The sequence below is a fragment of the Myotis lucifugus genome, unplaced genomic scaffold (assembly GCF_000147115.1).
Source record: "Myotis lucifugus unplaced genomic scaffold, Myoluc2.0 scaffold_0, whole genome shotgun sequence".
In the NCBI taxonomy this organism is placed as follows: Eukaryota; Metazoa; Chordata; class Mammalia; order Chiroptera; family Vespertilionidae; genus Myotis; species Myotis lucifugus.
This window is the reverse complement of record NW_005871048.1, coordinates 64,602,104-64,623,965: the sequence shown is the minus strand read 5'-3', so window position 1 is coordinate 64,623,965 and position 21,862 is coordinate 64,602,104. Positions and strand designations below refer to the sequence as shown.

Below are 21,862 nucleotides of genomic sequence, written 5' to 3'. Positions count from 1 at the left end.
ATGATTAAACTCCAAAATGTTTGGGGCGTAGCAGGTCCATGATTTTTAAAGTGGGGTACACATGTGGTAGGGTTGAGGGGAAAGAGTGGGTATCAGCATTAGACGGTGCCATATCTTCTTGGCCCTTAAATTGACTCGAAGATTGTGGGGGTAGGCGTTATTATGATTATTACTATCAGACTTGGACAATTTATGGAGTAGAAAACGTGAGGCCTGTGGAGAAGGGTATCTGCCCATCTGGTGGTCTGCCGAGGCAGGATGCAGGGAGTGCTGTAGGAGGCCAGGCAAAGACCAAATTGGGGCTGGCACTGATCACCACATAAGAAACTACTTGCGGTGTTAGGATGGAGACCCATGCTTTCTGAGCAGAGGACTAACAGGGGAAGAAGTTATGGCAATGTGGCAAGAGGATTAATTTGTGAGACAGTACCAAAGAAGGCACATGGGTAGTGCAGAAGTACACCTTAGCTATGAAACATTCTCAGCCATTTGCCTGCCATCTGGGAATTTATGAATAGTTCATTATGCATGGGTTTCCCACATCTCTCAATCATTTGTTTAAATTAACTTTGATTTTCTCACTCTGACAGCTCTGTGCTCTGAGGCCCAGCAAGGTGCCTGGAGAAGACCACCTTGTGATTCCCAGCTAATTGTCCCCAGAATCACAGCTGAGGATGCAGGGCATCCAGAGACTGAGCAAAGGGAAAGCCAGGAGCTCCTCCACTCAGGCTCCCAGAGCACCCAGACGTCCGGTGGGTTCAACCCCTGTGACCAGCTCTTTTGAGAATCCACAAACTGGAACATGTCAACCCTATTCTCTAGCATGTTTATCTTGAACACAAAGCAAGCTGTTACCAGGGCTTTGTCTGCAGCACAGCATCTTGAAATATGAGTTATTCTATGAGACTATTCACTCTTCGTTTTGTCCATCAACCCAAGTAGAACATTTACACATTTGGAACGTGGTATAATAAAAATACAAAGTTGCAGAGTGCATCCCTGACCTTTGAGATAATAAAAACTATGTTCTAAGAAATCCCATCAAGTGCAATGCAGCGCACCTAGGTCACGTGTCATCTCAGTGGAAAAGGGGGCTTGATTCTAGACTTCATCATCACGATAAATAGTTACCCCAGAGATTCTGATGGCATAACAACTGTCCTAGTAACTTTAGTCAGACCCACATGTCTATAATGTTATGTACATATATACTATAGTGTCACAATATATAAATACATAATAAATACGTGTATAAATGTTAACATTTTTTAAAATAGAAAGTAATTCAGAAATGTCACCCTCCCCTTCCTCCAAAATGTGATTCATTCTGTTCCTTCAATTATTCATTCTGTTTCTCCAATTTAAATTTTGTAGTATGATTTTTTTTTCTTATAACCCATCACTTGTGGGTTCAAAGGACCTGTCCTTTAGGTAGTCTACTTTCCAATAATTAAAATAGTCACAGAGACTGAGAAGATCATTTCTTTAAATTAATAACTTCTGTTCAAAGTTTCTTAGTCCTGGAATGAAACAGATTGGAGGACTGGAGACCCAATTATAAATCACAAATGCTCTGATTTTACTCCACTGTCAGATGTTAGCTCCCAGCACAGTTTATTAATAAACTCTTTTAAAATATCTTCAACATATAAAATCCAGGCTAAAAAAATCAAGTTTCCTTATTTTCTGTCTTATTTATTGATTTTCTAATTATGCCTTTAAAAAATACTTGATACATAAATGTCCTGGTTTGCATTTTTAATTCTTTAAAATTTTCAAATACGTTATTGTGTTATTGAATAAAGTTTTTTTTCCTAGCCTAGTAGAAAGGCAACGGTTACACTCTCAGTTTTTAGTAGGCTGGTCAATGCAGAGGACTAATAATGAAGCAGGGATTCAGGGAAGAGTTTTTTTTTTTTTTTTAAATCCTGCATACACTGTAGTAAGAATATTCTTTTTTGCTGGCCACTATGGCTCAATGGTGGCTTCCTTTCCATCACTCAGGTGTCCACCTAACCTGATTTACCATAAAAAATAACATGTCCACCCCGTCTGCGTCCCCTTCACTCTCAGTCCACCTCCCTTTCTCCAGATCCAGCATTTGCTCCCATTTACCCCCTGATATATGTCACATTCATTCTGGTTTTCTGCCCCATGCCTACCCAGAGCGAGGTAAGTGCTGGGAGGACAGGGATCTTGCCTCATTTTTTTCAATGCTGAATCCCCAGAACCGCGGGGAGGCCCTGGCTCACAGCAGATGCTTCACATTATTTTCTGACAATGCAGCTTTGACTATGAACTTTGAAATTTTGAAATCAAACCAATGTTTACAGTCCACCCTGCAGGAGAAACGTCTAATGCCAAGCAAATTGGTACTTAAGAACCAAGAATTCTGGTGCCTAAGAAGAGATCTTAGAAGCTTAGAGTATTATATAATGGTGAACACAGTGACACTGGCCCAGCAAACATTGTGCACATAATAAAAATGTTTTCCTTATAGGTCAGTGGTTCACAACCTTCCTAATGCCACGACCCTTTAATACAGTTCCTCATGTTGTGGTGACCCCCAATTTCATTGTTACAAATTGAACATAATTAAAGCATAGTGATTAATCACAAACACAATATGTAATTATATATGTGTTTTCTGATGGTCTTAGGTGACCCCTGTGAAAGGGTCGTTCAACCCCCAAAGGGGTCATGACCCATAGGTTGAGAACCGCTGTTATAGGTTCATCTCTTCATTTCATGAAGGGAGAGTGATTTTTCCCACAAGGAAAAGCCAATACTACATAAAAAAATGCTTCTGCGGTACACACACCTGCATCTTGTTTACAGGAGCCAATGCTGAATATATTAGCTAATTATAGATATGCAGATATCTTGTTTTTCCTTAATGCAAAAAATATATAAAAGCATGGGAACTAGCATAGTGCCCTGGCTCATGGTTGAACACCTAATTTCTATTAGGTGAGGTGGGCTAAATGGTAAAGGCACAGAGAAGTCAGAACAATAAGGAAGATTATTCATAATTCACAATCTCCATATTCTGCTGTTGCCCTTCAGGGCTTAAGACATTAAAATGAAAAAATCTAAATTGCAAAACAAATGATCATCTATTGATTCATTTTTTTAGGGTGTTTATTGCAGAAAAATTAAATCTAGAGCCTGGAGGACTAGCAGAAAGGGGGAAAACGTTAGCTTTGGAAACTCCGAGACACACAAAACATTGTGCAATATTTGTTAATGTAGATATCCATGCTTACAGGGGTGAGGAAATTGCAAATCTGAATGACCGAATTAAGGAAATCATGATTAGCTTTGAAATTTTCGAAAGGGGATTTTAATAACCATAGTTGGCACTTGCCCAACATACGATTAATGAACCAACTTTGAGACCATGTGGTCCTCAGGATGGAGCAACCTGATGTGATAAAGCCAACCGAGTCAAGGGTAAAATGGTCTGTGAGTGGGACAATTCCAGAATCCTATCTGCAGCCCCACAGAGCAAGAGGCACGAGGCATCCTTCAGTCAGAGGTGTGCTTCCCAGGGTTCCTAAGTGCTGAGTGAGAATCTGCGTTCCTCTAGCAGGTGGTATAGGCAGATTAATGCAGCCACCCCACCCCAAGAATGTCCCTGCCCTAATCCCCCAACCTGTAAATATGTATGTTACATGGCATAGGAGATTAAAGTTGCAGATGGAATTAATGCTGCTAAACAGAATACCTTAAAATGAATTTTTATCCTGGGTTATCTGGGTGGCATTCAGATCTCCTAGCCACACAATCCATCACCTCCTGCTTTAACCACCAGCTTATTCCTTGCTGCTGGCTGAGATGTACCTCCATACCTGATCAAACTGAAGTCCAGTAGGACCAAGGCACTTTCATTTCAATATCTGCTCTCCATAAAGAAGTGCCAAGGACAGGGAGCTTCTCGTTACCCATTTTCTTGATTCAATGGCTAGCCTATTGGACAATGACCACCAGTCAGTGTTACATGATTCTCTTTTCAGATACCTTCAGTGAGAAAGACAGAAAAAGTCTTCTTGACATCCAGGTTGCACACAAGTAATGAATGACTCACTATTATAAGTATCTTCTCAAATGATCATTCAAAAGAATACAACCTGAACAAGTGTGAAGGTGCGCTCTGGCGTATTGGTTTTTGTCCTGTTAACATTAACCTTCCTATAGACTAGGTGGGAGGAAGGCAGTCTTCCAACAGTGTTCCTTGTCCATCATTCTGATAAGGAATCATAGGTTGGGGCTGTGATTTCTCTATAGAACAGGATGCAGCATCAGAGGAAAAAAGGCAGGGGAAGCCAGATTCGGAGACATCCTGTTCATGCATCTAGTAGACACCTCTGGATTAACCAAACGTAGAGAGTTACTGAGCAAATCCCTGTACTTGATCAGAGACCTCTGGATTAACCAAACGTAGAGAGTTACTGAGCAAATCCCTGTACTTGATCAGAGTTTTTAGGTAGTTCCTTTCTTATATCAATGTTTTCTGACAATCTCTAGGGTCTAAGAGGAATTTTAGGTCTCACATTTCCTTTAAGGATGCAAACAGTCTCCACTAGTACCCAGTAGCAAGCCACTCATGGCCTTTCAAAAACTACCTAATAGTGTATGGTAGTCAGCATTAAGGTTGTCTTTCTGCTGCCCCTACTGGCTTTTGCCACAAACTCCAATCTCTAGGTGTTAGTCATGGTAAAACAGCTTGCGGGTCTTAGGCACCTGAGAGTATCTTACACCAAAGACCTTAAAAACTTTTTGTTGTTTGGAACCACCTTCAAAAATAACTTTTCTTTTCTTTTTCCTCTTTTCTTTTCTTTTTTTCTTCCCTTTTCTTTTCCTTTCCTTTCTTTTTTTAAATGGAATTTAATATCCCCAAATATGAGATATGATTTCTCAGGACCCTAGGAGTTCTACAAGGACCACTAATCAGTATTACATGATTCTCTTTTCAGATACCTTCAGCGAGAAAAGACATTCATTTTAGGGAAATGTTTTTCATCAATAGAGAAATATCCCTGATTCTTCAAATTGTTCATGTTGGGTCTCCCCTTATCTGCAGAAGTTACAAACCAATCTCACCTTCTTATGAGTCATGCTAGTTCCAGTTCTGTCAGCATGCTTATTTGCAAGCCCAATAACCATCAATCATCAAAGTTGTATTTCAGAGTATCTTTTACCATCAGTAAATTTTAGTCTCTTCAAAGGAATTTTTGCCACAGGTAAGGGAATTAGCATATCTTTGTGTGAAAACTGTTTAAATAGATTGTATGGTCTCTTAGTTTAAGATAGTGATTGACTTTTTCTCAGAAATTGGGATAAAAAAATGGGAGACATCTGTAATACTCTCAACAATAAAAATAAAATTTAAAAACATAAAAAAGTAATTTTCCCTACCAATAACAGCACTGAAATCCCAGTGTCCATGGAGCTTCTCTTTTTTTTTTTTTAGCTTGAATAGGACTGGACACTGTCAAAGCCACAGAGAGAGCCAATCGATTCAGACCCCGATGATCTATAAAGTAACCTAGAAAAGCTGACTACTTTTGAAGAGGTGTTGTGAGCCAGGGGACCATTGTTAATTCAGATATTGCCAATATTTTTTCAGGAAATCTATCTTTGTTGTAGTTTTGAGAATGTTGGCTTTGGGCTGGCCAAGGGGCTCTCACGTAGTTTACACAATCACAGCTGGCTCATGATGCCACTTTCACCACATCTGTGTCCACATGTGTTACAGGAGCATGTATTCACTGGTCTGTACATGTGCTGTCTGGGCAGTTGGTATGAAAAATTACCTTTTGTTTTTGAACAGCTACCGATCCACTCCCTCCCCAAATAATCTCTAATTCTTTAGTACAATGGCCAGGTAAAGTTACATTGATTAAGCCCAGAAATTGCCATTTCCCAGCCTCTTGTCAATCCAACAAGCATCAGTGTGGCCTCAATTCTCCTGCTGGGAGGGTTATAAGAATAACCAGCCCTCCCCACATGCAGGAGGGTTACCTGGTCGCTCTTCCTGACCTGGGCCACACTGATCTGTTCCTTCTATCATTATATGAGTTGAATCAAAACTTTTCCCAAGCTCACTGTGCCTCATCTATTTCTGAGCATCCATCAACATCTTTTTCAAATCAGTGATGCTAAGCATAAATACTTGAAATTTTACAGGGGAGGGAAAACATCAATTCTGATTTTTTAAAAATTCCAAGGTACTCAAGTGGTGTTTTTTTTTTCTCAATGAACAAGGACTTCTGTGGTATGCCAAATAGTTCCCCTCCGTTGGGGATGTCCACATCCCAATCTTGAAACCTGTAAATATATTTCTTTACACAGCAGAAAAGATTTAGCTGCTGTGCTTAGATTAAGGAATTCGAGGTGCAAGGTTTTCTGGATTATCTGCTATAGTTTCACCACTGCTATAGTTCAGGGATGTTTTGGTTCAGTGAGGCTTTTGTGAGCTGTCTTAGGAAAGCTGGTCTTTTTTATATACAACTGTCTTCAGGGAAAACACACTTTCAATAGTAAGATTCTTTCAAAAAAATCTTTGGAAATTGAAGATAGCCTGCATAGATCCAAAGGGAATGCAGAAATTGTTCCATACATAAAATTAATATAAATAAAACTTAATGTCTACTCCATGTTTTACTTTGTATTCAAGAGGCAAATTCATTAAGATGGATTGTAAACGCAGATGAGCAATTTGAAGTGCTCTTCTAACAAAAGAGATTTTTTTCTTTCACTTTAATATTAGAGGTTTGGCTAAACAGTGCACTGTAGCTACCAGACAAGAATAGTCCTCCTACAATGATCACCTACAGCTTTACATGAAACATTTAAAAACCATTTTCAATGATGAAGTGCCCTAATCGGGAAGAGATGTGTCAAAACATCTATGGGATAGTTTTGGAATAGAGACATTTTTTTCTAATAAGAATCTGTTTTTGAATGACAGAAGTGTGGCTGGGCTAGAAATCTACACACACTTAAATGGGTCAATTGAGGCTCTAGTTCAAGTCAGGGAGGCTGTAGTCCTCTATGGTACCTGGCTCCAGCTCTGTGAAACACTTCCAGGATGGAGCACATAAGAGCAGAGACCATGGTCATTAACACATTTGCAAGTGCCATCAGGTTAAGGAGATCTGAAATTGTGAATCTAGAATGAAGTGGAACAATAACATTGGAGAAGTTAGAAAAACAAATGGTCAGAGGATCAAGAGGTGTGAGTACAAGATCATTTACTTAGAGTGGATTAAGGAAAGTGCTTGCAGAAATATAGGAAGGCACAGAACTGCAAAGAAACCATAAATAGGGGAAGCATACATTTTAATGTGTGTATAAACAGAAGATGATATGGAGGCTCTTTGTGTTATTTATTTATTCTCTTAATTTTTTTAGTTTTAGAGAGGGAGAGAGAGGGAGAAAGGGAGGGAGGGAGAGAGAGAGGGAGGAAGAGAGAGAGAGAGAGAGAGAGAGAGAGAGAGAGAGAGAGAGAGGTGAGAAACATCGATTGGCTAACTCCTACACAACCTCTACTGGGAATCGAGTCCATAACCTGGCACAATTGGGAATCAAACCAGCAGTTTTTTGGTGGATGAGATGATGTTCAATCAACTGAACCACAAGGGCCAGGGCCTGTGTTATTTCCATCAGTACTCTGATGGAATTTTCTCTCTAGTCTGTGTGGCAGGGCAGGAAAACATGAAGACTGGAAGGGAAAAAACAAAAGGATGACAGATCAACAAGATGTCTCTTCTTTGGTTCAACAATTTAGAAATTTGTCACTTGGAAACAAGGTCTAATGGTGGTGAATGGGCAGTACTAAGAAGCAACGTGTTAGCAGGAGGCCAGAGGCCAGGGGTTTTCTGCCGTCTCTGGAGACTGGAGGAAAGGAAGTGGATGGAAATGCCAGCTAAAGAACTTTAGGTTGGATATACTAGTAAACTGGGACTATACCCCTGAAGGAGGGATTAGTTCCTCAGGTATAGGTCTTTTAAAAAATATGTCATAGGCAATCTCATTCAGAAATGTGCCAACAAAACAAAGCACAGAGACTGCAGCAGCGACTTGTCTACAAGCCAAGGACTGAGGGCCACACCAGAAGCTAGGAAGAGGCAAGGAAGCATTCAACCAGAGTCTAGGGCAGCGGTTCTCAACCTGTGGGTCGCGACCCTTTTGGTGGTCAAACGACCCTTTCACAGGGGTCGCCTAAGACCATCCTGCATATCAGATATTTACATTACGATTCATAACAGTAGCAAAATTACAGTTATGAAGTAGCAACGAAAATAATTTTATGGTTGGGGTCACAACATGAGGAACTGTACTTAAAGGGCCAGAAGGTTGAGAACCACTGGTCTAGGGCGAGCCTGGCCTTGCTGATAACTGGGTCTTGGACTTCTGGCCCCCAGAATCTTGGGAGAGTGAATGTCTGTTGTTCCGAGCCACCTAGAGTAGTACTTTGTTACAGCAGCCCCAGGAAACTAACAGACTCCTGGAACACAGACAAGCTCACCCCTGCTTCCCGCTTGCTAGTTTGCTCTGTGCATGGGGACACTCCTCCTCAGAGAACTCAGTCTGTGGTTCTCTGTCACTGCCTTCCAGCTCTGCTCAAACACCGTCTCCCAGAGATGACTCTCCTGACCCACCTGATGTAGAATAGCAGTGGGTCCCCACCATTATTGTGCTGCGTTTCCTTCAGGGCCACTAACACCATCTGACATATGATAGATAGAGGTCTTAACTTGTCTAGTCATCTGGGTCTAGTCTGTTCTCGGCTGTATCATCAGCGCCTGGAACTTTTGGGCTGCTCAGTGACTATGGTTGAATGAGTGTATTCATTAATTCCACATTCCCATGATATCAGTGAATTAAGCATTTGGACATATTTACTGCCCTTGTATGTTGTATGCATGAATGACTCTTAGATTCTACTTGTTTCAACAATGCGTGCTTCTAGTGCGTCGTATAGCTGATAATAAATTTCAAAATGTGAATGATGAACAGTACAAGTAAAGCAGAATATGGACAGACATTCTGTCTACAACATTATGAGATTGGTTTTACACTGAACTATTAGGAAGAGATTTCCTTAATTTACATTTGTGACATATATTGACCATAACCCACATTTCTTAACCTCTCACACTGGCTGGTAGTCTATGTGTGTTCTCTCTGAAGTTATGTGGATTCCCCTGCCATTTCACAGTCTGGGAAATTGAGGCTCAGAGAGGTATAGAAACTTGCCCAAGATCACAGAGTTGGAAAGGAGTAGAGTTCAAAGGCAGAGAGCCTGGCTCCAGAGCCAGTGCTGTAAGCTCGACAGTATACTGTCTACTGACATCTAGTAACTGACACAGACTCCTCTGCAAAAATACTGAACAATTTATGATGAAGGAAAGAGAAGAAATGGCTCAAAGGTAATCAGCGGAAAAGATGGATAGCATCTTCTCTTGAACTATATGAGGTGGAAAGAACCAAGAATAAAATAAAAATTATGAAGCACTTTAAGTGTAGTAGACAGGAACAAGTCTGAATTTTTTTATGCTTATGGAATATTCTAAAAAGTGGGGGGGATGGGGACGAAAGGGGAAGGTATGCATATTTTTATACACAGAAGTTAATTTCTATGTTTTAGTTAATGTCACCAAAAAAGATAATGCCAATCTAGGAAAAATATGTGTAAATGGTACAAATATATTGAAAGTATATGGAAATGCGTGCACACACACACACACACACACACACACACACACACACACACTCCAAAGGACCTATACCCTTAAATCAGAGCCCTCTTCTGTCAATTCTGAGTATAGATTAGCTGTATTATTCTGGAAACTTCTAATTTAAAATTTTGTGTCATAATCACTAGAGGAAGCGGGAAGCTCTCTCTGACTCCCCGAGGCTGGGTTTGGAGCTGTGCTAAGCACTGTCACAGGCTGGGGACCTGCCCTACCAGGGGCTGAACACCTGATGTGATAGTGCCCTGTCTCCTCACTGTCTGTTGTAGATGCCTTAAGATAGGATCTATACATTCTTAATATTTGATTCCCCTACTAAACACAAAACTCTTTTTCCCACTAGAACTAAAAATTCCATTTCTTTAAAAACAAAAAGTGCTTTATTGGAAGTAGGATGGTAAGGCAATTAGTAAGAGGTTTGTTAGGAGTTAGGAAGATAAAATTAGCATGGTTTCCTACATACATTGTTCTCATCTTCAAACTGTGTAAGTTTACTGTATAAGACCTTCAAACACTTGGAACATTTTGGTTACATATATGATAGATGAAGCTAATTTTTCATGGAAAAATAGGAAGTCAGTTCAAAAAAAGTAAATTAAATCTTCATCAGTGGTGGTCACCAGTCATTTCCATCACACAGAAGTAAACATAGCTCAGTCCTTCCCACGTGTCACATCACAAAAGAAAGTTTTTAAAAAAAGGCATGTTATTTAAGTGGATGGTCTTATGTTTAAAACATACATGTTGAAACTATTTAAAATTTTAAGTTTAAAATTTTTATTGTATTAATTTAAAACTAATTGAATTTTTAAATTTATAATAACATAAATAAAAACATTTAAATTTTTTAAATATTAGAAGTAATCCATTCTTGTCATTTGAAAAAGGGCAAATACTTTTTTTTAACCCCTAGGTCACATATCACCTTGACTGTCACCATGTAGTGTACACACAGACATATATGCTCCCGTTTGTGTATGATTGTCCAGGTGTGACTATGGGTGCCTAGCAGCACACCTGCTCTCATGTGTGCATGAGAAGAAATGAGGGGGGATGCAAGAGGGAGGAGCACAAATAAGCTCAAACCATTACAACCCGTAACAGGCACCTCGTATTGTCCCCAAATCGATGGGATGTCCTTAAAATTCTTAACTGAGGAAGAGTTCCCAGATATAATGAAGAAAGACTTGTGGAAAAATACTAAGAAGTTATCAACGTTTAGGCATCTTCTTAAAAATGCCTATAGTACAAAACATGAGCAAGTTTTCATGTTAATAACTCTCTAGATTATCTGCAGCTCAATTTATTGTGATAGCCCCAACAATTCTGGAGATAGAATATGGCAGACATAGTTTTAACATTATTGACATCCATCCAATCGCAGCTCTGCCTTTGAAATTAGTAGGAAGACCCACAGACACATTAGCTATTCATTAGCTCATGAAAATGCACTGCACAAACTTGGTGCGTTGGTGGGAATGACCCAGACCCTCTCCTTCTGCTTCCTCCTTCTCCACTTGTTTCAATTTTTCCTCAACTGCTTTTCTTCTGATCTTAGTCTGGCTGGGATCTCCTGTTTGCATTATGCCATCCTATCCCAATTTTTGGACACTCGCTGATCTTCAAAGTATGTATAACTGAGTGTTCTACCTTGACTGAGTCAGGGCAGCCAGTGGATTGCAGACTCTACCTTAGTCACAGGTGGTTCCGAACTGACCACACTGGGTCCTCTCTCTCAGTCCCACCTCCCTGATGACTGCCTCAAATCCAAGTTCACCAGACCGGCAGGAAAACTTGTTCTGCTGATTTATGGAAGTGAGTTCTCAGCTCTGTTCTCATTAGATCTGGCATCATTTTGAACAAAACTGAATGTCTAGGCTTCATTATGTGAAAACTGTTCAAAGTACTGTAATAAGGAATGAGAAAGACATGATTTATGACCCTCCACATTTAGGAGATTTAATCCTGCTTTTTGCTCAATGGCTTATCCATTGTGTGAGCAAAGTCAATACCAATAATGAAATGTAGACTGAAGAGCTAAATCAATGGAATAAAATGCAATAGAAAAACTAGAAGACTGAGTAAATTTGAAAAGGCTAGAGCCTGCAAGATTAGTATTTGGACAACAGGTAATTACAAAAATCAATACCTGTGTATGAAAACATGACTGGCAGTCATCTGTCACAAACAGAGGACTATTACTAATGATGTGGGCCCTGAGTTAGGATGAGAGAACAGAATCGGTCTATGCAAAATTACACATGTGAACACATGTGTACTCCTTATGTGACTGAAGGAGAAAGGGAAACTCCAGATGACTTATTTTGTATTTTATTTAGGCCCTTTACACTTTTCCTGTTCCTTTGGATTTTACTAACTTCCATTTCACTTTGTCAACTTGGTTTCAGACTATATCATCCTTTCCTTTATTCTCATCCCAGACTCCCAGGTGCCAGGGAAACATTATCATGAGGTCCTGGCAGTGTTTGGAGCCTGTCAGTTTGCATACATTAAGTTACTTAGTCCCTACAAAGACTCTACAATGGAGGTAGCAGCAGCTCTCTTTTAAAGACTAAAAAAAGAGGCTTGCAAAGTCATAAATCATATCTTTCTCATTCCTTATTATAGAACTTTGTACAGCTTTCACATAACGAAGCTTAGAAATTCAGTTTTGTTCAAAATTATGTCTGATTATATAAAACAAAGCTGAGAATTCACTTCCACAAATCAGCAGACCAAAGCCCTGTCCCTAGGTTTTCCTACTGGTCCAGTGAACTTGGATTTGAGGCTGCTTGTTTCAGGAGACACGGCTGGTGAGCAGGGAAGTGCCATCGGAAGATGCATCTGTTGACACTGATGTGTGTGTTGGTCACTGCTTCATTGCACCGCCTCTTGTCCACCGTAGGGCCCTGGGGTGCTTCTGCTGTGGCCACCCACGTCCACAGCCAGCTGCCAGGCTTCACTGCCACTGAGAGGCTTCAAGGCCAGTCCATGGATCATACAGCCGAGCCAGCCAGACCAGTGACTGTGAACTGCCCAGGCCACGATGTCTGTATTTCCCGACAGCATGACTCCTTGTAATAGAGTCTGACTCCAATTTTTGATGTTTCGCTTCTGACAGCTTTTCAGCCTCACTCTCCCTCTGCCCCTCTGTCCATATCCGAGCAAGCTGATGAGTGAGCTCGGTATTTTCTCCAGCGTCATCAGCAGGAACTTCAAACTCTGCAAGTCCCTGTCCACATGTGGGAACCTCACCCTGCTCACCCTCCACCCCCTATAACTACCAGGAAATCCTGAGCCAGCCTCCTTTCTTCCTCTCAGAAGCCTAATGGTTCTGCTTGGGAGCCACGCTGCTCACCCCATTAAGCCTCATTATGTGAGTAACTCACCCTCGTGGTATGTGTGTCCTGTCATTGGTCTTGACGTGAGACCAAATTTCAAGATGGAGGGCATCGTGCTTTTGTGGGGGTAACACACACTCCTGAACTAACTTTATATCAACAATGGAATGAAATACTTTCATGACCCTTAGAGAAACCCTCAAAGTTGTAATCTTCAAAAAATGATGGTATGTGGTCTCTTAAGCAGAAATCTGTCCTTCATTTTGAATGGCCATTTTTTAAAAATTAAAAACAGAGAAAGATTAAGATGACTTCCATTTGGTACACATAAGCTTAATTTATTTGTAGGACAGTTCAATAGGTGGCGTGTTTTGACATTTTTAATTTATCTTAGATGGACACTATTTTTCTTTATCTCAACTTTGGTACTGCTGGCCATGGGATCTGAATAATTCTCTGTGGTGGGTGCTGTCCTATGTATTGTGAATGCCTTGCAGCATCCCTGGCTGAGATGCTAATGGCACCACCACAACCCTCTCCAATGGTGACAATAAAAAAATGGCTCTTGATGTTGTCAAATGTCCCTTGGGTGATAACACACCTGGCTGAGAACCATTGCTCTGTATTTATTCCACAAATCTGACTGTCCTGATAAGAATGAGCATGGATCAAGTCCTTTGAGTCCCAGCGGAAGAGTCAGAAAAAAATGAAAAGCTGCTAGGCTATATATATCCAATGCAAGCAAGCAAAACCTATAATAAATTGCAATTTTGTCTTCAAATTTCTTTCCTCTCTTAAACTAATTTAGACTCATCCTAAAAATTGCTTACATGGTATGGATGCAAGAAATTACATTCATAATTTACAAAAATCTTTATTTTAAATGATTACTCAGCTGCTTATATGCAAATACTTGCCCCTCATCTAAAAAATCAGAGTGAGCTGTGCTGACCACCATGATTTTCCTGAAATATCACACACCATAATTTATACACTTTAACGTATTTCTGAATTACAAAGCATGCTAACAATTGTTTATATGATGGCCACAGACATTAGTCTCCTTAATGGAACACATATGTGTATTATATCTGCTGGTACTTTTGTGAATGGCTCAAAATTCTTGGTTATAACACAGAGCTGGTTTATTGCCTAAAGTTCCCATCCTATTAATGAGTTTTCCAGGGAGGACAGATGATAACATAGATTGAGTGTAGTGATCTTGTTGAAAATTGAGGAGCCAACATAGGATGCTTTGTATTTTTGTAGGATTTAAAGGCAGAAACAACTCCAGAGATGGAATTGGGAAGAGAAAGGCAAATCACACCCAAAATACAGCGGTTGGCAATCTTACCTTTCTTAACACTAACACATGTATCCTTGCCCCTCTACTCCCCAGTATTCAGATATTAAAACAGAAGTGCGAATGGTAGGCACGCCAATTAATTAAATGAAAAGTGCTATGTTTCAGTCTTTTAAATGGGTCAGAGTTTTCAAGCTTCACTTTTCTTATTTCTTTCCCGTTGTAACGTTATTCTAAAAACCTCACTGATGATGCTCCTGGCACTGGTCATTGGAGAAACCAGTAGCGCTTACCTCGGCTTTAATTTTATTGTCTCCAAAGCAGAGGTGCTGTAAATAGGCTGCAGCATTGGACTGGACCGAAGGAAACTGGTGCTGCAACATCTGAATCACTTCAGGCAGCTCCGGGTCTCTCCATCCAAATTCTCTGAACAGAAGGAAGCAGGAGAACATGAGCGAGGAATCCTGCCACACTGTCCACACTCAGTTACCTTCACAGTTACGGGAATATTTCACAAACAATTGTGCTGGTTTTCTTACACATGAACCCAATTAAGAAGACTTCCTTAAAAAAAATGGTTTGTATATATATATATAAACCGTTTTACACATATTCTATCTTACATGTGTGTGTCTACATACACTATCATACATGTATCAACTAAAGTTACATGTGTATGAAGATTGTGAAAAAATGACTTAAAATAGCATCTCATTTTATTAATATATACCTATTAAATTTGGGCTTAACAGGATAATTTACAAGGTCACATTTATTTTCTAATATAGTATTTCAACAGTCTGATTCCAGTACAGTGTTTAGCTAAATTATCAGACAAGAAGAAATATAACTGAATGGATACAATCCACAGTGTCATAACAGCAGTTAATGTCATCATTATTTTTATGGTTATCATTATTGCTATTGCCTCTTCTTTAAAATGATTCTCTGAGGATAAATGTGTATCAACAAGAAGGAAATTATTTATTTAAAGAGCTGAGATTAGTCATACGATGTTAACACATTTAATGCATTGTACATTCTTTTCCTGTATTCTTCTTTTTATATCTTAGATACTCCAAGAAGCTGATTGTTTATATAATTTTAAGAAAAATGCCCTAAGATATTTAAATCCATTCTAAAACATAAGGTTGATTGCACCATTAAACAAATAAATATTTTTCTAAAGTCAGTCAGTTCCACCAATTATAATATCAAGCTAAGAGGGCCAACTATTTGGATTCTATTCATCTAACAGGAAGCCAATTTTTTTTTAAACAGAGAAATAAAAAAGCAACCTCTGAGACCACAGATAAAAACTTGACCCCAGGAGCCACAAAAGTGTCCTATTTATCTGAAGGATGGGGAGGAAGAGAAACGAGAAGGCTTTGCAACAACCACTCTACTCCTGGAAAACGGCTCAAAAGCGTACATCCTGCTGATGCCAGGTCAGGGCTGCCATCCGAGAATAAGTATCATGAAAAATGAGAGAGAGAAAGGAGCAGACAGAGGTTAAAAGTTTCCTCGTAGATTCTAACCTGTTCTCTTTATCTTTCCTTTATCACAACTGGGAGAGGTTGTCAAGCAAATCTTGGAACCCGTTGGTGTTTCCCTTACAGCTACTGAAGACACTATGGAATAGGAGTCCTTTTGAACTGGCTTAGTTTATTTTTATTGGAAAGATAAAACATTCAATTTAATATGCAGTGAGCATTTAATAAATTTCCCTGAAATCTTAGGCGCACACACATTTTCAAAAGGACATATATAGTACAGTAATGCTTTTGCTACAAAACATAATTAAATGATTGCTGATAATGGACAAACTATTGACGTTTTCTTGGCGATGTGATCACAGTGGAGAACAATTATGGATTAAAACACAGGAAGCCTATTTTTCTTTTTAATTTAATTTCCTTTTGTTGCATGACTCTAAACCACTTCTGCAACATCGAGATAGCACAGTCCCTCTTCTTTTAATAGCAGCCTCCTAAAATTACATTCTTGTACACTTTTAAAAAAATCTACAGAATACCTGTAAATGGAAATGAGAAGTGCCATGTAAAGACACTAGATGGCTAGGATAAATTCAGGCAGGCTTGTGCCATTGGGAAGTGATTAGTAAAAAATTCATTTCAGCCTGTTTTATTAACCAGGTGGTAATGGTTCTATTATGCTTACATGGCATACATCAAGAACACCTTTGGAGCAAGATCTCTAGGGGAACAGTCTTAGGGACTCCCTGCTTACATACATGAAAATGCGCTTGTGTGAATGTATACACACACACACCCCAAATTCAGAATAGATGGATACTCCAAAGAATCAAAGGAAGGACCCAAGTTCCTGCATCACAGGTAAAAAGAAAGGCTCTCCTGAACACAGACAACAGAGTGGTGAAGGCTGGTGGTGGGGGGGCAGGGGGGGGGGCGCGGAGGGGGGGAGGTTGGCCAAAGGGCGGTCAACTGGGAGACATCTCTAATAGTGTCAACAATAAAAGAATGTCAAATCAATTATGGTGTAAGGATTTTTAAAAAATAATATTTGGATAAGGAAGGTCTTAGTCAGCAATTCAAAAACTCAGAAGTCTCTTGTTGCCGAATCTCTATGGGCTGGAATGCGAGGTTTTCTCGGAATACACGTGCATCGGGTCCATCTGTCATACTGAGATAATGATCCCTACCTGGGAGAATTGTTGGGATGATTAGAAATAATATACACGAGCCCCTTAGAGCGCTATCTGGCACACAGAGTGGGCCCTCAAGAAATGTCAAGTATTAAATGTAACTAGATGCAAAAGAAAAGAGTAAGAAATGAGAACCACCTAAGATTTCCTAAAGATGCCAAACTCATATCTCATTCCTGACTGGGCTTCACTTTAGAAATGTTAATGGAACTGGAGAATATGCAAATGTAACCTTTTCTCCATTAAAACTTGTCACACAGACCAACAATATTGTGACTAAATCCTCACTCTTATAGGGACTGTCTGGGTTGTTAAAACTACAACGTGCTCAGCACAGAGCTAAATAGCAAACAGTTTGAAATTCGTGTCTGTTATGCTGGCACTGACACAAAAGAGCTGATGTACTGTCACAACATTGTATCACATCCACTTCTGCACTGAAGAGAGCCCAGGACAACCAGAGCCTTCGGGATCCAGAATGTGATTTTGGGCAAAGCTTTAGGGCGGAGGGATAATGCTCACGTTGATGGATACCTCTGGGGCAGGGCTGTAAGGACATTGTTTACATATGAAAATCTCAATCATTTCTAAACTTTTGAACTCTAACAAAAAGTTTTAAAGACCATACTGGCTTTAATTTTTACACACAGGGCCATGAGGTGGCAGGCTTTGCCTTTGATTTGTTTTTGTTGATAGGGCTGAGTGGGTGTCGGGGTGGGAGGGGTGATCTACAGGGAGTGGTCATAAAAATGTTAGTGGATCTTTTGTAATGACAAAATGGAGATTTTAAAAAATATATATTTTATTGATTTTTTACAGAGAGGAAGGGAGAGGGATAGAGAGTTAGAAACATCAACGAGAGAGAAACATCGATCAGCTGCCTCCTGCACATCCCCTACTGGGGATGTGCCCGCAATCAAGGTACATGTCCTTGACCGGAATCAAACCTGGGACCTTTCAGTCTGCAGGCCAACACTCTATCCACTGAGCCAAACCGGCCAGGGCAAGATATTTTAATTCTTGTTGAACAAGGAGAACCTACCCAATGATAAACATGTGGAAGCATTAATGTCTTAATCCTCATCTGTAGAGATTCTGCAACCAAAACAAAAAAGCTGCCCTATATGGTTAATCCCATTTAAAAACATCCTGTGTGTTTATATAAGCAGTCAGACTAGAATGATGACTGTCTGGAAAGAAAGCTCAATTGTTACAGATTTTAGAAAGAAATGGCTTTCTCCAAGTTTAATATTTTGAGAAGATGTAACTCCCCAAACCACATGATAAGCATGAGTTCATTCAACCATGCCTTCTAGACCGTCTCCCTATGGAGCAGCCACCTTGCTCTCTGGAGGTGGGCTCAGCTCCTGGGGACCACCGTGCTGGCAGCTCCCTCCTCTTCTCATCTGAAATCTGGATTACAATTCACACCCTCCCTTCTTAGAAAAAAAAATGAAGCAACTCCCGCAAACCATCTATGATGATATGATAAAACAGAAATAAGAAATCAAGCACACAAAAGGAAAATTTAAATATGATAAGCATAAGGTCAGCATATTTGCTTAATTTGTTTTAAGTCTGTCTCTTTCTTTACTAGTAGCCCTGCCAACAGGAGATAAATTAATGTAGGCGAGAAGGGGCAGTTCCTGTTAAAGGAAAAGACAGAATGGCCACCGCTTCGTGCACTAGGAAATCAGGAGGAAAGAGTAGGACTCTAAGCCTGTCCCGATATCTGTGGCAGGTTGCTGGTTAGGATATTATGGCAAACTGAATGATGGCTCCCAAAGGTATCCAGGTCCTAATTTCTAGATCCTGTGACCTTATGTGGCAAAAGACATTTTGCACAGAATAATAAGGCAACACAACACTGAACGTAAGATGCTGTGAAGGGGGAGGAAGGGCCCAAGAGCCATGGAATGCAAGGAATGCAGCTCTAGAGGCTGGAAAAGACAAGGAAAAGGATTTCCCCTTCCTAGAACCTCTGGAGGCAGCCTAGCCCTACTGACACCATGATTATGGTCCAATGAGCCAGACTTCAGACTACAAGAGAATAAATGTGTGCGTTTTAAATCATCAACTTTGTGTTATTATCAGCAAACAAATGCAGAGGCCCATCTGACCCTAGGATATGACCCTTTTAAGCCTGAAAGAGACCAACCCACTGGGGAAGGAGGAGGAGGGAGCTGCTTAAGATATTCCAAGAGGCACTATCTCCAATTCATGCCTCTAGGGGTCCTCTCTATCTATGACTTTTGATTATCAGGCAGATTTCTCTATTAATTTTCTCTGACTTCCTCTTGTTTATCTACCTAGCACTCCAACTTCTCTGACCTTCGGATTATTTCACAAAGGCCCCCATAGCCTTTACTTCTGGCCTTGTTCCCACAGGCTGCCTGGATGCCTGCTTCATCTTAGCCATCCAGCCAATGTTCACTGAAATACTCTCTCCTCCAGCCAGTGTTCACTGAACAACCACTGGATGTCTAGCCTCTGGGGACACAATGAACAGAGCAAAGGTTCCTGTCCTCTGGGAACTTAGTTTCTAACGGTAACTGTCAATTCATTTTTAAAAGAGCCAAATCTATGATTCATCAGATAGTGCTAGTAGGTTTATTGAGTTAAATCAGATCAGCTGCCTCCTGCACGCCCCCCACTGGGGATGTGCCCACAACCAAGGTACATGCCCTTGACCGGAATTGAACCTGGGACCCTTGAATCCGCAGGCTGACGCTCTATCCACTGAGCCAAACCGGTTCGGCTGTCAATACATTTTTAAAAGAGCCAAATCTATGATTCATCAGATAGTGATAGTAGGTTTATTGAGTTAAATCATGTTCCCCCAAAATTCATGTTCACTTGAAACCTCAGCATGTTACCTTATTGGAGACAAGGTCTCTGCACATGTCATTAAGAACTGGGACAAGACCTTACTGGATTAGGGTGGGTCTAAAATCCAATGAGGGTGTCTGCATAAAAGAGAGAAAAGGACACAGAGACAGAGAGAGAAGAAGGCATGTGCAAGTGGAGGCAGAGATTGGAATGATGTGCTACAAGCCAAGGGATACCCAGAATTGCTGACCACCACCAGAAGCAAGGAGACGGGCATGGGGTGTTTCTCTGTCAGGGCCTCTGAGGGAATAGACTCGGCTGATACCTGGATTTGGTCTTCTAATCTCCTGAACTGTGAGAGAATAAATTTCTGTTGTAGTAAGTCACAGAAATTTAAATTTAATACAACAGAAATTTAAATTAATACAAAATAAATTTATTGTACTTTGCCACAGCAGCCACGGGAAACTAACACAAGCATGATGAGAAGAATAAAGCATGGTCGACACAGGCAATACTGAAAGAGAGAGAGCGCGCGCGCTGACTGTAAGGGTGTTTGTAGTATGGGGGCTGAAAGACCTCACTGAGAAGGTGACCTTGGAGCAGAGACCTAAAGGTAGTGCCAGGTAGAGGGAATGTTCCAGAAAGGCAGAGCAGTAACAAGACCCTGAGGCAGGAGTGTGCTTGGCATGTCAGACAGGTGAGAAGACCGGAGCAGGGAGAATGGTGATGGTCCAGCAGAGGGCGCTGAGAAGCAAGGGAGTGTGAATGCATTCTGAAGGCAGAGCCAGTAGGATTTCCCATGGGTTGCATATGAATGTGTGGGAAGGAGGTGCTCAGAGCATCTCTCTGATGGGCATCCTCCACTTGCTCCCCACCCAAAGCTTTACCTCATCTCTTAGGCCCAACCTGGGGCCAGTGGGTGGGTTGGTCAGACTAGGACCCTGCTTTGGGGACCGGCCTCTATTATTTCAGAAGAAGAAGGAATAATTTCAACTAGCAAGTTTTCTGCTGAAGTGGAAATGGTAAAATAATGAGAAATTGGTTACTTCTAAACTATTATGGGTACTGGGTAGTTTAAATTAATCTCAGTCAAGCAATGGACTTCTCTGACTTCAATTTATTAGGAGTTGAGAGGGAAACTAATGTGAAATGATTAGCCAAAATTTATGCTATTATTTAGCATTTTCAGTCACATGTAATTTAAGTATCAGTGAATTTCTATTTAAGACATAAATATTCTTTGTAAATATTAAATTACAAAGAATATTATCAATTGTATTATAATACCTATTCAGTATCAATTAACTTTAAAATACTATTTATTTATTAACTGATGCAACTAGACTTTTTCAATAAAAATATACTCCACAATAAAAAACTAATTTCATACATGTAAGAATTTAGTTGCCCTGGAAATTCTAACAGGCTCTGTTTGCTGACAAAAGCACAGGGGGGGGGGGACCCAACAACTTATTACCCACAAACTTTACCCTGTATGGAAAGTGTTTATATTCTATGACCATATACCTATTTTAAAATTAATTGCCCATAATGCTTCTTAGAAAATCACCTGAACTTGTGAACCTTTAGTGGGAGCAAGAAGGAAGGCTATTTGGTGGCCAAAATCCGAGTTAGGGATGCATGATTCAAACCTGTTTAAGCAACAGTGTTAATTTGTCAATGTCAGAAGAAGATCCGGATTTTGGCTCAGGATTAGATTAAGAATTTGAGAAAAGGGCCTGATCACCCTCAAAGGTTTCAGTGTGTGTGTGTGTGTGTGTGTGTGTGTGTGTGTGTACACATACATAATGTACATAAAAAGGAACTTAATGTTAAATAATGGGCTGGAAATATACTGTGTATAAATCCCAGACTACAGCACATTTTCTTATAAATTAGGTAACTGTATCACTTGACAGTTCTCGTTGAAAATATAGTG

General features: G+C 40.2%; 1 protein-coding gene across 1 annotated transcript in view; it reads right to left on the bottom strand.

Moving 5' to 3' along the window:
• The window catches only part of CTNND2 (catenin delta 2), a 473,749-nt gene that overhangs the window by 197,720 nt on the left and 254,167 nt on the right, over window positions 1–21,862 (bottom strand). The window contains 1 exon segment of the mRNA XM_014453371.2: window positions 14,699–14,831. Coding sequence (XP_014308857.2) covers window positions 14,699–14,831 — 133 coding nt within the window.